Source organism: Mobula birostris, chromosome 12, assembly GCF_030028105.1.
Source record: "Mobula birostris isolate sMobBir1 chromosome 12, sMobBir1.hap1, whole genome shotgun sequence".
NCBI classification, from domain to species: Eukaryota; Metazoa; Chordata; class Chondrichthyes; order Myliobatiformes; family Myliobatidae; genus Mobula; species Mobula birostris.
The window spans coordinates 68,622,409-68,640,397 of NC_092381.1; the positions used below are offsets into that span (position 1 = coordinate 68,622,409).

The window sequence follows — 17,989 nt, forward strand, 5'->3', positions numbered from 1 at the left end:
TGGACCAAGTAAATTTGAGGGCAAAGTGGAAGTTGATGAAATTGACGAGCTCAGCATAGGTGCATGAAATAGCACCAATGCCGTCATCAGTGTAGCAGAGAAAGAGTTGGGAAGTGTTATTACTGTAGGCTTGGAACTTGGACATTTCCATGTAGCCAACAAAAAGGCAAGTCCTGCAAAATATATATAAGATTCAAGATAGTGACTTATTAATTTTATTTCAATTTATAATTGTGAGGTTGGAAAGGCTGTCATTATAAAATGTAAGATATCAAACATAGAACAATATAGTGTGCCAAACTAATTAAGCTCGTAATTAAATACCCGATAACCTAATCCCGTTTATCTACACAATGTCCATATCCTTCCATTTCCTCAGAATCAGGTTTATTATCACTGGCATGTGACGTGAAATCTGTTAACTTAGCAGCAGCAGTTCAATGCAAAGCATAATCTAGCAGAGAGAAAAAAAAAATAAAAAATAATAATAAATAAACAAGTAAATCAATTACGTATATTGAATAGATTTTTAAAAAGTGCAAAAACAGAAATACTGTATATTTTTTTAAAAAGTGAGGTAGTGTCCAAAGATTCGACGTCCATTTAGAAATCAGATGGCAGAGGGGAGGAAGCTGTTCCTGAATCACTGAGCATATGCCTTCAGGCTTCTGTATCTCCTACATGATGGTAACAGTGAGAAAAGGGCACACCCCTGGGCACTGGAGGACCTTAATAATGGACACTGCCTTTCTGAGACACTGCTCCCTGAAGATGTCCTGGGTACTCTGTAGACCAGTGCCCAAGATGGAGCTGACTAGATTTACAACCTACTGCAGCTTCCTTCGGTCCTGTGCAGTAGCCCCTCCATACAGCCTGTCAGAATGCTCTCCATGGTACAACTATAGAAGTTTTTGAGTGTATTTGTTGACATGCCAAATCTCTTCAAACTCCTAATAATGTATAGCCGCTGTCTTGCCTTCTTTATAACTACAGCAATATGTTGGGACCAGGTTAGATCCTCAGAGATCTTGATACCCAGGTACTTGAAACTGCTCACTCTCTCCACTTCTGATCCCTCTATGAGGATTGGTATGTGTTCCTTCATCTTGCACTTCCTGAAGTCCACAATCAGCTCTTCTGTCTTACTGACGTTGAGTGCCAGGTTGTTGCTGCAGCACCATTCCACTAGTTGGCATTTCTCACTCCTGTACACCCTCTTGTCACCACCTGAGATTCTACCAATAATGGTTAGATCATCAGCAAATGTATAGATGGTATTTGAGCTATGCCTAGCCACACAGTCATGTGTACATAGAGAGTAGAGGAGTGGGCTAATCACACACCCCTGAGGTGTGCCAGTGTTGATCATCAGTGAGGAGGGTATGTTATCACCAGTCTGCACAGATTGTGGTCTTCCCGTTAGGAAGTCGAGGATCCAATTGCAGAGGGAGGTACAGAGGCCCAGTTGCTGAAACTTCTCAGTCAGGATTGTGGGAATGATGGTATTAAATGCTGAGCTAGAGTTGATGAACAGCATCCTGATATAGATGTTTGTGTTGTCCAGGTGGTCTAAAGCCATGTGGAGAGCCATTGAGATTGTGCCTGCCGTTGACCTATTGTGGCAATAGGCAAATTACAATGGGTCCAGGTCTTTGCAGAGGCAGGAGTTCAGTCTAGTCATAACCAACCTCTCAAAGCATTTCATCACTGTCGATGTGCCTATCTCAGAACCTTTCGAACACCTCTGTTGTATTTGCCCCAGGAGGCATATTCCAGGCACCCACCACTCTGTTTTAAAAAAAATCTTTTGCCCCATACATTTCTTTTGAACTTACTCTCTCTCACCTAAAATGCAAATGTGTGACCTCTGGTATTAGACAATACAGCCCTGGGGAGAACAAAAAAAAGTACTGGCTGTATATTTTATCTATGATAAACTTATAAACATCTATCAGATCTCCTCTCAGCCTCCATCAATACAGAGAAAACAACCCAAGTTTGTTAAGACTCAGTTTAAAAAGTGAAATTTGTTGAACTAATTAGGTCTGTCCCCTGTGTAAATAACAGGAGTGCTTTGCTTTAGTGTTACATTGCTCATGTTCTGTTAGCTGTCTGTACAATGAATGGTTCGAAACTCTGAAGGCCCACAGAAAGAAAGGTGAGCTCAATGAAACATAAGATTTGAGAACAGGTTAGATATAATGAAGGCATTTCCCAGATACGTATCTCCCTTGGTGCCTTCAGAACTAAAAAACATGATCAAGAGTGATGGACAGACACTTTAAACAAATGAGGAGAACTTCTTAGAACATGTGTGGAATTTTGTTGTGCAGAAGATACTGGGTGCACAGAGAGATTCTTGGACTTGGGAGAAGTTGAGGGTTATGAGAACCAGACGGGAAATATGAGAAGACCAGAGAATGAAATTAGCTATGATCTTTGGCTGAGAAGGCTTTGAAAGGCCACACGACCATCACATGCTTCAGTTTCTTCAGTTCCTATGTTCATTTTCCATTTTGGCAGAGAAGCGGAAGGCCATTGAAGTGCCTGGAAATGCAACTAAACGTCAGAAAGGAGATATTCCTGCAGAGCATCCACCATTCTACTACAGTATCCATAGGCACAGTATTCGAGGAATGAACATCCCAAAGTAAGAATTGAAGTTCTCTTTCTATCTCTGCACTTTTTCCCAAAATCACTCAACTTAATGTAATGCTTGCTTTGCAGCTGCTCATAACATCAACTGTATTCAGGTGTATTGGCTTTCTTTAAAGATTAATGTCCCTTTTTTGGAGTCTAGCAATGCAGCACTTTGCTCAGATAGTCATTCTAAAAAAAATTTATCATGTGTGATTTATATTGCGAACATATTCAAAATGGATTTTACATTTTATTTGACTGAATGCTACTCCACTAACAATAAATTGAAATGTGGTCTATTTATTTTTAATGTGCTTTTAGAATTTTCTTTTTTGACCATAGGGCCACCAGACAAGGGAGCTAAATTAGGCCACTTGGCTCTGAGTGTCTAATCCGCCATTCCATCAAGGTTGATTTATTATCTCTCTCAACCCCATTCTCCTGCCTTCATCCCATAACCTTTGATGCTCTGATTAACCAAGAACTTTTCAAGCTCTGCTTTAAATATACTCAGTGACTTGGTCTCCACAGCCATCCATGGCAATGAATTCTGCAGATTCACCACTCTCTGGCTAAAGAAATTCCTTCTCATCTCTGTTCTGAATGGATGTCCCTCTAATCAGGGAATGTGCCCTCTGGTCCTATTTGCACCCACTATAGGAAACATCCTTTCCACATCCACTCTGTCAAGGCCTTCAATATTCAAAAGGCTTCAAAGAGATTCTTCCTCCGCCCCAATTCTTCTAAACCAGAGAGTAGAGGCGGAATCATTCTTGTGAACCTTGTCTGGACCCTCTCCAATGTCAGCACATCTCTTCTGAGATAAGAGGTCCAAAACTACTAACAATACTCTCAAGTACGGTCTGATCAATGTGTTATAAAGCCTCGGCATCATATCCTTGCTCTTCTATTCTAGTCCTCTTGAAATAAATGCTAATACTGCTTTTGACTTCCTTGCCTCCGACTCAACTTGTTTAGGGAATCCTGCACAGTACTCCCAAGTCCTTTTGTACCTCTGATTTTTGAAATTGCCCCCCATTTAGAAAATAATCTACAGGTTCATTCCCTCTACCAAAGTGCACAACCATACAGTTCCATATACTAATTTCCATCTGCCACTGCTTTGCCTATTCTCCCAATCTGCCCCTCCACCTATCTTCGTATCGTCTGCAAACTTGGCCACCAAGCCATCAATTCCATCCTCCAGGTCGTTGGCATATAATGTGAAAAGAAGCAGCCCCAAGACTGATCCCTGCAGAACACCAGCTCACCTGAATAAGCTGCCTTTATTCCCACTCTTTGCCTCCTACCGATCAGCAAATCTTCCTTGTATTTTCTATCTTTTCTATAATACCATTGACTTCTATCTAGTTAAACAGTCTCATGTGCAGCACCTTGCAAAGGCCTTCTGAAACTCCAAGTAAACAACATCCACTGACTCTCCTTTATCTATCCTGCCTGTTATTTCCTCAAAGAATTCCAATAGATTTGTCAGGCAAGATTTCCCTTCAAGGAAACCATGCTGACTTTGACGTACTTTATCATGCACCTCCAAGTACCCCGAAACCAAGTCCTTAATAATGGACTCCAACATCGTCCCAACCACTGCAGTCAGGATAACTGGCCTATAATTTATTTCTTTTTTCCAACCTCACTTCTTAAAGAATGGAGTGACATTTGCAATTTTCCAGAATCTAGTGATACTTGCAAGATCATTACTAATGCTTCCACCATCTCTTCAGCTATCTCCTTTTGAACCCTGGGGTCTAGACCGTCTGGTCCAGGTGACCAATCTGCATTGGTAGATCCCAAGCACCTTCTCCTTAATAGTGGCAACTACACTCACTTCTGCTCCCTGACAATCGTGAATTTCTGCCATATTGCTAGCATTTTCCACAGTGAAGACTGATGAAAAATACTTAGTAAGTTTATCTGCTATGTTCTTTTTACCTTCTATCACCTCTTCTGCAGTGTCTTTTTCCAGTGGTCCAATATCCACTCTCACCTCTATTTTGCTCTTTACATATCCAAAAAAACCTTTGGTATCTCCTTTGATATTTTCGGCTATCTTACCATTTCATCTTTTTACTACTTGTATATTTTTTTAGTTGTCTTCTGTTGGTTTTTAAATCCTTCCCAATCCTCTAACTTCCCAATCATCTCTTTAGAATACTTCTTCATCTTTGGGATGTATTTATCCTGTGTCTTCTGAATTGCCTCCAGAAACTCCAGCAATTGCTGTTTTGCTGTTTTCCCAGCAAATGTCCACTCCAGTCAGCTTTGGCCAGCACTTTTCGAATGCCTCTGTAATTCCCTTTACTCCAATGTAATCTGACTTCATCTTCGCCCTTTCAAAATGCAGCGTGAATTCCATCATATTACGATATCTGCCTCTCAAGTGTTCCTTTACCCGAAGTTCCCTGATCAAATTCTGGTTCATTACACAACAACCAATCCAGAATTGTCTTTCCCCTACTGGGCTCAATCACAAGCTGCTCTAAAAAGCCATCACAGAGGCATTCTTCAAATTATCCTCTCTTGGGATCCAGCACCAACCTGATTTTCCCAATCTACCTGCATATTGAAATCAGCCAATGACTATCACAACATTGCCTTTATTATAAACCTTTTCTATTTTGTGTTGAAATTTGTATCCCTCATCCTGGCTACTGTACGGAAGCTTGTATATGACTCCCATCAGGGTCCTTTTACCTTTGCAGTTTCTTAACTTTTCCCACAAGGATTCTACATCTTCTGATCCTATGCCATCTTTCTAAGAATTTGACTTCATTTTTTACCAACAGAGCCACTCCACCTTACCTGCAAACCCAATGTTTACTTCAATTCACTACCTCATCTTGAATGCCGAGCAACTGAACCTTCTTGACCAACCTCCCATGTGGGACCTTGTCAAATGCCTTGCTAAAGTCCATGTAGACAACATCCACTGTCATGCCTTCATCAACTTTCCTGGTAACTTCCTCAAAAAAAACTCTATAAAATTGGTCAGGCACAACCTACAATGCACAAAGCCATGCTAACTATCCCAAATCAATCCCTGTCCATCCAAATACTCATATATCCAATCCCTTAGAATGGCTTCCAATAGCTTTCCCACTACTGATGTCAGACTCACTGGACTTAAAGCTCCTGGTTTATTCTTAGAGCCTTTCTTAAACGGCAGGACAACATTAGCTGTCCTCCAATCCTTTAGAACCTCACCTGTCACTAAGAATGATTTAACTATCTCTGCAAGGGTCCCTGCAATTTCTGCACTTGCCTCCCACAGGGTCCAAGGGGACACCTTGTCAAGCCCTGGGGATTCGTCCACACTGATTTGCCTCAAGGCAACAAACATCTCCTCCTCTGTCATCTGTGTAGGGTCCTTGACCTTGCTCCTGCTTTCTCACTTCTATAGACTCTGTGAGCATCTCCTAAGTTAGTATAGATGCAAAAATCCATTTAAGATGTCCCGCATTTCTTTTGTCTCCATGCATGATTTACTATTCTGACATTCCAGAGGACCAATTTTGTCCCTTGCAATCCTTCTGCTGTTAACATATATGTAGAAGCCATTAGGATTCTCCTTCACCTTGTCTGGTAGAGCAACCTCATGCCTTCTTTTAGCCCCCCCCCCCCGATTTCTTTCTGATGTGTTCTCTTGCATTTCTTATGCAGTACTCCATAAGCATCACATTTGTTCCTATCTGCTTATACCTGCTCTACACCTCCATTTTTTTTCTTAACCAGGGTTTCAGTATCCCTCAAAAACCAAGGTTCCCTAACCCTGTTATCCTTGATTTTTGTTTTGACAAGCATGTACAAGCTTTCTACTCTCAAAATTTCACTTCTGAAGTCCTCCCACTTATCAATTACACCTTTGCCAGAAAATACCCTGTCCCAGTCCATAGTTGTCAGATCCTTTCTGATACCATCAAAATTAGCCTTTCTCCAATTTAGAATCTCCAACCTGAAGATCAGACCTATCCATTTCCATAATTACCTTGAAACTAATAGCATTATGATCACTTAATGCAAAGTGTTCCCCTACACAAGCTTCTGTCACCCCGTCTCATTCCTAATAGATCCAGTATTGCACACTCTCTCATTGGTTTTTCTATGTACTGATGGAGAAAACTTTCCTGAGCACATTTGACCAACTCTATCCCATCTCGTCCTTTTACAGTATAGGAGTCCCAGTCAATATGTGAAAGTTAAAATCACCTACTATCACAACCTTATGTTTTTTGCAACAGTTTGCAATCTCTCTGCAAATTTGTTGCTCTCAATCCTGTGGACTGTTGGATAGTTTGTAATATAGCCTCACTAACATGGTCAAACCTTCCTTATTCTTCAGTTCCATCCATACAGCCTCAGTGACAAGTTCTCCAGTATGTCTTGACTTAGCACTACCATGACATTTTCCCTGACTAGTAACACCACCTCTTCCGTTCCATTCCATTCCATTCTATCATGTCTTAAACAACGGAACCCCGGAACACTGAGCTGACAGTCCTGCCCACCCTGCATCCAAGTCTCAAAAATGGCTACAAAGTTGTAATTCCATGTGTTAGTCCATGCCCTCAGCTATCTATCTTTCTTACAACACTCCTTCCACTGAAATATACACGACTCAGAAGATTAGTCTCATCATGCTCAATCTATTGATTCCTGACTTTGTCTGAGGTCTTAGCAACATCTGTCTCCACAACCACTCCACTATCTCTTCTGGTGCTCTAGTTCCCTTTCCCCCTGCAACTACAGTATAACCCACCCCCACCTCCTGTGTGGTACTAGCAAACCTTCCCACTAGGATACTAGGCCCCATCCAGTTTAGGTTCAAACTGTCTCTTCTATACAGGTCGCACCTTCCCTGGAAGAGAGCACAAGGATCCAGCAATCTGATCAATCTGATGCCCTCCCTCCTACACCAACTCCTTAGCCATGTGTTAAACTGTGTGATCTTCCTATTTCTGGTCTCACTAGCACATGGCACGGGTAACAATCCTGAGATCACAACCCTGGAGGTCCTGTCCTTTAACTTAACACCCAGCTCCCTGAACTAACTGCAGAACCTCGTCCCTCTTCCTACCGCTGTCATAGATACCCATATGGACCAAGGATTCGATCCAAAATGTCCCAGACCCTGGCGCCTGGGAGGCGACGTACCATACAGGAATCTCATTCTCATCCACAGAACCTCCTTTCTGTTCCCCTAACAACTCCCCCTTATCACCACAGTTTGCCTCTTCTCCCCTCTTCCCTTCTGAGCCACAAAGCCAGGCTCAGTGCCAGAATCCTGACTGGTTTGACTTTCCTCCTCCACCCCCCCCCCCAAACAGTATCCAAAGTGGTATAGCTGCTTTTGGGGGGGATGGCCACAGAGTGTTTAACCCCTTTTACCCTCATGACAGTCACTCAGTCACATGTTACACTTCACTTCATCCCACTAACTGCAATATTTCCATATTTTAGCCAATATTTCATTTTAAGAAATGCTCCCTTCTCAACTGCTTCAAGTACATCTCCTCAGGACATGGATTTTTTTTTATTCATTCTAATAAAGATGTATCATTTGTAATGTTTTAAGAGTAGTCCTGAAACACGTTGTTGCCTCCCACTGCTCTCTGATTGTATCCCTCCAGTGAGATTCTGGCCTTTCCCACAGCTTCAGAATAGTTTTGTCCAATGTAATCAATAACATACTTCACTCTGTAACCATGGTGAGTTATTACTCCTCAGCCTCTAGGCCACAGGTTCCCAACCTCCCAGACATACCATTTAATATCTACCAGAATAAAATAGTAATTAAAATTTAAATCACCTATCATGTCTAAGTATTTCCAAGAATGTATCTCAAATAAAGAATACAAAAATTAGTGATGCACACACGAAAACTCATTTTATTTCAGGATAATTGTTACAGGAAATTATGAACAACTTTGTGTATATCATTTTAAAAAAAAATTACGGCCCTTAACTAAAGATTATTTTTAAAATTAGCTGAGATATTTGAACTTTTAAGATAACCTTGTAAATCCTCAAATATATATTATTGAGAAAGATGGTACATGATTCAATCTGCACCCTTTGTTTAGTAAACAACTTTTTTATTGTTGAACTATTGAACTAAGGAAAAAGCTGAATGTACTTTGAACACACGAATTATGAGTCAATTTTTGTAATGCTGTCCTTTGAACACTCCATCTGAAACATTAACTTGTATATAAATATTGGTCAATCACTACCCAGCGATATATAGATTCAGGTTGTCAACTTAGCACCATTTTTTGAGTGTTAGCTAGGATACTGATCTACAGTGCCCAAGTCATCATTTTCAATCTTCAAGGTTTGCTGAAAGATTAAAGAATTTTTTTTTAATGTGGGATTCACAATCTATATCAGAAGTGTAGATTGAGTAGTAAGCCTTTTTAGTAAATGGAATAACCATGAATGGCATTTTGAAAGATTCGTGCAGTATGCACACATGTAATTTGCAGAATTTCAAGGAACAAAACAGCAATTCATGTTATGTTTTTGCATGTCAATCTCATGCAGACAAAAGAAAAAAGATCATTTGCATTGGGAATGCTTAAAAGCTTAGAAAATACTTTTATATTTGCAAATACCCTTTTCTTTAATGATGATGATGTCATTGCTGGCACTATTGTTCAGGATATGTTCCTTTGCGACCATTTGTTTCATGAATTGCCCTTGCTTTTTGTATTTTCCTAAAGAAACTTTCTTGTTTCTGCAGGATAAATAAATTTCTGCCCTACCTCACACAAGCTGGTTTCCGAGTCGGTCGTACTCATTTCGACCCAACAGGAATTCGCACGGATGCAACTTTAGCACAACTGAAAGCCATCCTGATGAAATACAGTGTGCCAACACACACTGACAGTCAGCCTGGTGTTCATAATCATGCTTCAGCAGAACCCCTTTCAGAAACTGCACAAGATCCAACTCCAAAGCTACTTGAACTGGATCAGCCTGCTGAAGAAGTAAAACCTGAGTCTGGATAAACGTTAATGACTCTGCATTGACCAAATTGACTGTTGTAGCCCTCTGACCAGGTTGGATTTGCAGCAGGTCATTTGATTCTGCATCGATGAAGAATCAATAGGGGAGATTAATGCCATTTGCATAATACTCTGTAAAACTGATTATAACCTTTGTAAAGAAGAATCCACAGTGTATTATTCACCAATAAATCAATGGATTTGTACAGCTGACCTTGAATACCAAATAATAAAGAGGTCATTCTCCCTTTAGATAATTTGTTGGTTCTATGTAGCAGTTATGTACTTTTATTGCAGTGTTGTGGCATCCTTAATCTACACTGAATGTTTATTTTTATGTTTTGAGGCTTAATGGAAGAAGCTTTCAAATATTTTTTAAAATAATATATTGCACTGCATTATTTCATTTTACTTTTTTTCATTAAGCAATGATTCAAAACCACGAGCAATCGCACAAAAGAAAATTCCTATTGGAATTTAGCACTGCGCTGCCAGTAAACACCAACCCTATCTATGGAAATGTTTTAAGCTTCTAACTTAGACCTTGTATTTTCAAGGTAAAAGGGAAGTTGATCCACACTGAAACACAGAAATCAATTAGTTTTTTTTTAATATGCAGTGGATTCTGGTTAATTAGGACACATTAGGACCAGTGCATTTTGGCCAAATTAAGCGATGCCCCAATTAGCCAAAGTTTCATGGAAATAGTTAAAAACATAAAAAAGACAAAGTATCATTTAAATGAGTAACTATAAACTGTATTAATTTCTAATATTTATTGACAAAGAAATTTATCCAGTGTACTCTGCCGCATTCTTTAGATTGACTGTAAAAGAACAAAATCCACACAGACTCCTAGTACAGATAATGGACTGCCTACATACAATTCTTTCAATGATTGCATCCCCAAATCTTCCTTTTCGTTATAACATTCAAGACGATTGTCGAATCCTTAAATTCTTCATAGATCCTAACTTAGTGACGTAGTGAAATCATTTCATATTCACTCCCAACCATTTCTCGATTCTCCACACCTGAATGCTTGAAACCGCAGTGAGCAAAACAGTTCTAAATTTTCTTCTGCTTATTTCTCGCCAACTATCAGTGACAAAAATCACTGCTCTTTGAACACAAGCACATACAAATGAAGCTATTTTAAAAACTCTGTGCTTTAAGTATAGTGCAGTGTTTAATGGCCGCACAAGCGCACGTGAATGACACTAATTAAAAATTTTGGCAACTGTCTCCTGTCCCAATTAAAGCAACATAGTGTCTCAAATAAACTAATAGAATCCCAGTTATTTTCCTGAATTAGTTTTTCTTCTTTAAGAGTTGTTTCAAATAAGTGGCTGACCCGATTAACTGATGGCCCAGTTAACTAGAAACCACTGTATAGATCTATTTATCTGTTAAATTTGTAAATTGGTTGAAAAGCAAGATTTTAATTTTGCAGCCATCTTCAAAGCTTTAGGCTTAAGAAATCCTGCTTCAGAATTCAGTTGCTGGAGTAATACGTTTTGTACATTTGTCAATCGACCTTTCTGTCTGGATGTGAATTCTTTTCAGTTCTGTGAGATATTAAAATTCTCTTTGGCCTCCCCAGTTAGGGCTTTAATGTGTTTGTCTGTCATTAAGAGCTGAGAATTCATGATACCAGGTGTGTTTGTGTTAAACTTTCTCAGAGTGAATAAAATATGAATACCAGAAAAAATATGAAATCTGTAGTTGTTTTCTGCTCCTCAACGTCACAAGGTTGATCCTTCTGATAGTTCGTGAAAATTCTGCTTTTTTGTGTGGCAAAATTGGGCTAAGGAAAACAAAGGGCCTTGTTTTATTGCAGAGAGGAGGATAAAAATATTTTGTCATTTTACAGAAAGTGGTTGGTTGATCATCGTCACAAGCCTTGGCGGAAGGTATGGAGCATTATGAAGCATTACATTTGCCACCAGCTTGGCTGTAGGAGCTGCTGGAAGGATGTTCAATGACGTTCAGCTGCCTTAGGACTCCACTCCAGATTTGCTGGCTGGGTTTACTCCCGTAGCCCTCGTCTCTCCCAAAGCTGCCCACAAGACAATGGGGCTATTTACCCATAACTGGGGATCTGATTCATGAGCACCAGGGCATGTGCACACACCAGTGGGCCTGCGTGCTACCTGTGCAGGGGCCAGACCTGCTCCTCATCCTCTGTAGTTCAGCCTGAGTTTGAACAGAATTCAGTTTCCTTGTCTCACCAGTAGGGAGGCTTGCTGTTGGGGAGGTTATGTACTGGCAGGGAGAGACTTACACATTCAGCTCTCATTTTAGCAAGAGTGCTAGCCAGCGGTGGAAGCTGAAAGTGAGAGAGGAGAGCACCACACACTACGCTACCACATGCACCACAACAACCATTTCGACACCATGAGAGGTATTAACTGGTATAACCATCTCATGGGGAAATTAGGAACAAAGATCATCTTTGTATACAGTATTTCCTTATTACCCTAGAAATGAGAATCCAAGTTGCCCGTGAAAACTTGGAAATAAAAACCACTGGAACCTAAAGGAAAACAACTGTTTCTGAAACAAGTTCAGCAACAGGTGGAAGTTCTGAAGGTAAAAATCAGTTGCTGAGCTTTCCCTGCTAAACAAAAAGCAATAGATCATATGCAGTTTCTATGTCTGAAGCACCAGTTCATCAGGCTCCCCACTGCTACTGCCTACTCTAGGTCTTTCTCTAATTTTCTGTTTTAATTTATATTTTTAAAAAACTTCTTGCTTGACTTTAATTTTGTGGGTTTTTTTGGCTCAACAGTGCATTTAGACTGTATGATAAATATCTGACAACTGAAGAGGTCTTCTGCTAGACTTTGTGAGGATTCATTTGCATTGCACGAATCCAGGTAGTAATGCACTTTTACTAGTGACCCTATTGAGTCGTTTGGTGTTACATTTGAAGGATTCTGTTATCATCACATCCAAATCATTTAGTATTATAATAATATAAATTAGAATTGAATTGACTTTATTTCTTATATCCTTCACATGCAGGAGGAGTAAAATTCTTTACGTTACATCTCCGTCTAAATGTGCAATCATAGTAATTTATAATAAATAGAACAGTCAATGTAACATAGAAATACACTCAAATCAGCGTGAGGTAATCAGTCTGATGGCCTGGTGGAAGAAGCTGTCCCGGAGCCCGTTGGTCCTGACTTTTATGCTGTGGTACTATTTCCCGGATGGCAGCAGCTGGAACAGTTTGTGGTTGGGGTGACTCGGGTCCGCAGTGATACTTCGGGCCCTTTTTTCACACCTGTTTTTGTAAATACCCTGAATAGTGGGAAGTTCACATCTACAGATGCGCTGTGCTGTCCGCACCACTCTCTGCAGAGTCCTGCGATTGAGGGAAGTACAGTTCCCATACCAGGCAGTGATGCAGCCAGTCAGGATGCTCTCAATCATGCCCCTGTAGAAAGTTCTTAGGATTTGGGGGCCCATACCAAATTTCCTCAACCGTCTGAAGTGAAAATGGTGCTGTTGTACCTTTTTCACCACACAGCTGGTGTGTACAGACTATGTGAGGTCCTCAGTGATGTGGATGCCAAGGAACTTGAAGCTGTTCACCCCCCTCAACCCCAGATCCATTGATGACAATAGGGGTTAGCCCGTCTCCATTCCTCCTGTAGTCCACAACCAGCTCCTTTGTTTTTGTGACATTGAGGGAGACGTTGTTTCCTTGACATCACTGTGTCAGAGAGATGACTTTCCTGTAGGCCACATCGTTATTGTTTGAGATAAGGCCAATCGATGTAGTGTCATCGGCAAATTTAATTAGCATATTGGAGCTGTTGGTGGTGACACAGTAATGGGTATACAGGGAGTAAAGGAGGGGACTTAGTACACAGCCCTGAGGGGCTCCTGTGTTGACAGTCAGAGGGGTGGAGGTGAAGGAGCCCATTATTACCACCTGCAGGCGATCTGACAGGGAATCCAGGATCCAGCTGCACAAGGCAGGGTCAAGGCCAAGGTCTCTGAGCTTCCTGTTGAGCCTGGAGGGAATTATAGAAACATAGAAAATAGGTGCAGGAGTAGGCCATTCGGCCCTTCGAGCCTGCACCGCCATTTATTATGATCATGGCTGATCATCCAACTCAGAACCCCGCCCCAGCCTTCCCTCCATACCCCCTGATCCCCGTAGCCACAAGGGCCATATCTAACTCCCTCTTAAATATAGCCAATGTACTGGCCTCAACTGCTTCCTGTGGCAGAGAATTCCACAGATTCACCACTCTCTGAGTGAAGAAGTTTTTCCTAATCTCGGTCCTAAAAGGCTCCCCCTTTATCCTCAAACTGTGACCCCTTGTTCTGGACTTCCCCAACATCGGGAACAATCTTCCTGCATCTAGCCTGTCCAATCCCTTTAGGATTTTATACGTTTCAATCAGATTCCCCCTCAATCTTCTAAATTCCAACAAGTACAAGCCCAGTTCATCCAGTCTTTCTTCATATGAAAGTCCTGCCATCCCAGGAATCAATCTGGTGAACCTTCTTTGTACTCCCTCTATGGCAAGGATGTCTTTCCTCAGATTAGGGGACCAAAACTGCACACAATACTCCAGGTGTGGTCTCACCAAGGCCTTGTACAACTGCAGTAGTACCTCCCTGCTCCTGTACTCAAATCCTCTCGCTATAAATGCCAGCATACCATTTGCCTTTTTCACCGCCTGCTGTACCTGCATGCCCACTTTCAATGACTGGTGTATAATGACACCCAGGTCTCGTTGCACCTCCCCTTTTCCTAATCTGCCACCAGTCAGATAATAATCTGTTTTCCTATTTTTGCTACCAAAGTGGATAACTTCACATTTATCCACATTAAATTGCATCTGCCATGAATTTGCCCACTCACCCAACCTATCCAAGTCACTCTGCATCCTCTTAGCATCCTCCTCACAACTAACACTGCCACCCAGCTTCATGTCATCCGCAAACTTGGAGAGGCTGCATTTAATTCCCTCATCCAAGTCATTAATATATAATGTAAACAACTGGGGTCCCAGCACTGAGCCTTGCGGTACCCCACTAGTCACCGCCTGCCATTCTGAAAAGGTCCCGTTTATTCCCAATCTTTGCTTCCTGTCTGCTAACCAATTCTCCATCCACATCAATACCTTAACCCCAATACCATGTGCTTTAAGTTTGCACACTAATCTCCTGTGTGGGACCTTGTCAAAAGCCTTTTGAAAATCCAAATATACCACATCCACTGGTTCCCCCTATCCACTCTACTAGTTACATCCTCAAAAAATTCTATGAGATTCGTCAGACATGATTTTCCCTTCACAAATCCATGTTGACTTTGTCCGATGATTTCACCACTTTCCAAATGTGCAGTTATCACATCCTTGATAACTGACTCCAGCAGTTTCCCCACCACCGACGTTAGGCTAACCGGTCTATAATTCCCCGGTTTCTCTCTCCCTCCTTTTTTAAAAAGTGGGGTTACATTAGCCACCCTCCAATCCTCAGGAACTAGTCCAGAATCTAACAAGTTTTGAAAAATTATCACTAATGCACCCACTATTTCTTGGGCTACTTCCTTAAGCACTCTAGGATGCAGACCATCTGGCCCTGGGGATTTATCTGCCTTCAATCCCTTCAATTTACCTAACACCACTTCCCTACTAACAAGTATTTCGCTCAGTTCCTCCATCTCACTGGACCCTCTGTCCCCTACTATTTCTGGAAGATTATTTATGTCCTCCTTAGTGAAGACAGAACCAAAGTAATTATTCAATTGGTCTGCCATGTCCTTGCTCCCCATAATCAATTCACCTGTTTCTGTCTGTAGGGGACCTACATTTGTCTTTACCAGTCTTTTCCTTTTTACATACCTATAAAAGCTTTTACAGTCAGTTTTTATGTTCCCTGCCAGTTTTCTCTCATAATCTTTTCTCCCCTTCCTAATTAAGCCCTTTGTCCTCCTCTGCTGAACTCTGAATTTCTCCCAGTCCTCAGGTGAGCCACTTTCTCTGGCTAATTTGTATGCTGCTTCTTTGGAATTAATACTATCCCTAATTTCTCTTGTCAGCCACGGGTGCACTACCTTCCTTGATTTATTCTTTTGCCAAACTGGGATGAACAATTGTTGTAGTTCATCCATGCAACCTTTAAATGCTTGCCATTGCATATCCACCGTCAATCCTTTAAGTGTCATTTGCCAGTCTATCTTAGCTAATTCACGTCTCATACCTTCAAAGTTACCCCTCTTTAAGTTCAGAACCTTTGTTTCTGAATTAACTATGTCACCCTCCATCTTAATGAAGAATTCCACCATATTATGGTCACTGTTACCCAAAGGGCCTCTCACGACGAGATTGCTAATTAACCCTTCCTCATTGCTCAAAACCCAGTCCAGAATAGCCTGCTCTCTAGTTGGTTCCTCAACATGTTGGTTCAAAAAACCATCCCGCATACATTCCAAGAAATCCTCTTCCTCAGCACCTTTACCAATTAGGTTCACCCAATCTACATGTAGATTGAAGTCACCCATTATAACTGCTGTTCCCTTATTGCACACATTTCTAATTTCCTGTTTAATACCATCTCCAACCTCACTACTACTGTTAGGTGGCCTGTACACAACTCCCACCAGCGTCTTCTGCCCCTTAGTGTTACGCAGTTCTACCCATATCGATTCCGCATCTTCCCGGCTTATGTCCTTCCTTTCTATTGCGTTAATCTCTTCTTTAACCAGCAACGCCACCCCACCTCCCTTCCCTTCATGTCTATCCCTCCTGAATATTGAATATCCCTGAACGTTGAGCTCCCATCCTTGGTCACCCTGCAGCCATGTGTTATGGTGTTGAATGCTCAAGAACAGCATCCTCACATAAACCTCCTTCTTCTCCAGATGTGTATGGATGCTATGTAGAGCTGTGGCTGTTGCGTCGTCTGTCAATCGGTTGTGTCGATAGGTGAATTGTAGGGGGTCCAGTGTGGGTGGTAGCAAGCTGCAAATGTAGTCCTTGACCAGCCTCTCAAAGCATTTGTTTATCATTGAGGTGAGTGTGACAGGACGCCAGTTTGTTACCCTTTCCTCCCTGGTGTTTCCCATCATATTTCATAAGCAATTAAATACTTTAAATGTGACATGTACCAACATAGTACAATCTGTGCAGCAAGCTCCTGTTAAAAAAGTGAATAATTCATAAATATTTAAATATAAATTTTTTTTATTGTTAATAAATTAATGAGTAATGTGCAAATGCCTGGAAATGGAATACAATCTGTCCATGAGAAAATGTCTGTGATGCAACAGGGATGAAACAATGGTGTATAAGTAACCTGAAAGAAATGACCTCTGAACTCCAGCCCAAGCTGTAATAGCGCCACGCTAATCGCTCCGCTGCCATGGCGCCCAGTTGCCGAAGAGCATTGCCTTGCTCTTCATGGGGTTAATGCTGGTCCCTGATGCCAACTCAATCTGCAAACTGAGCTCAGGTCCAAGCAGAAGACAGTGATGTTGTCCATGTACAGGAAGGTTTTCACCTGGGGCCCTCCACTACCCAGCAACGTCACCCCTCTTATGCTCTTGTCCTCTTGATGGCTTTGCAAAGGGTTCTATACATCACAAAAACAAGACAGAAGAGAGTGCACAACTCAGAAGTATGGATTGCTTCACAAGTGTGTGTGTCATCCTTCAGAAGAGGCTATGATAATCTCTGTATCATTCCAATTTTAGCCCTTTTGAAAGATTTTCTTCTGTCAGCCTCCAAGACGGAGATCACAGGGTTACTAGATGTGGTAAGGATTTGCACAGCTGTGGTTTTATTGTTCCTTTCAATGTGTGCTCATGAATCATGCATGTGTTGTACATACACTGAGAAGGCACAGGATTCAGAGGCCTGTGAATCTGCCGTGAGGTACAACTTCAAAAATGTTTATAAAATTTCAGAATAACTATGGAAAGGTAAAGCAGCTTCAGCTAATCTTTAATGACTACTGCATTGGAGTCATTCTTAATACTTTAATGGTATTAAGAAGGACTCCAATGTAGTAGTTCAATTAATAAATGATTCCAAATGATGGAGTAAAAGTGAAATTACCATAAAGTTGTTCTGCATTATTGTTTTGTGCTTCTCTGCAATTGAACAGCAGTGGTTAGCCAAATCTCATGTTTTGAACACTTAGCTCTAAAAGGTGTGTCTGATTGACCACAAGGTGCTCTGTGTGCCTCAGTATGTAGCAGTTGCTAAACTTTTAAAAGATGCAGTGCTGCAGTCATTCTTGTCTGCTGATTTGGTGTTAAATACTTGCAGCTGAGAACTATTTATTGTGTATTCATG

At 41.2% G+C, this 17,989-nt stretch overlaps 1 protein-coding gene and 1 pseudogene across 1 annotated transcript in view; one reads left to right on the forward strand and one right to left on the reverse strand.

Annotated features, from left to right (window-relative positions):
* The window catches only part of trmt1l (tRNA methyltransferase 1-like), an 83,630-nt gene extending 72,268 nt beyond the window's left edge, over positions 1 to 11,362 (forward strand). Inside the window, exons 15-16 of the mRNA XM_072274008.1 lie at positions 2,524 to 2,650; positions 9,398 to 11,362. Of these exons, the coding sequence (XP_072130109.1) occupies positions 2,524 to 2,650; positions 9,398 to 9,665 (395 nt within the window). The 3' untranslated portion in view covers positions 9,666 to 11,362. The remainder of the gene's footprint in view (positions 1 to 2,523; positions 2,651 to 9,397) is intronic.
* A 5,943-nt stretch (positions 11,363 to 17,305) lies between these two features.
* LOC140206482 (U6 spliceosomal RNA) lies at positions 17,306 to 17,405 on the reverse strand (annotated as a pseudogene).
* Between the last annotated feature and the right edge of the window lie 584 nt (positions 17,406 to 17,989).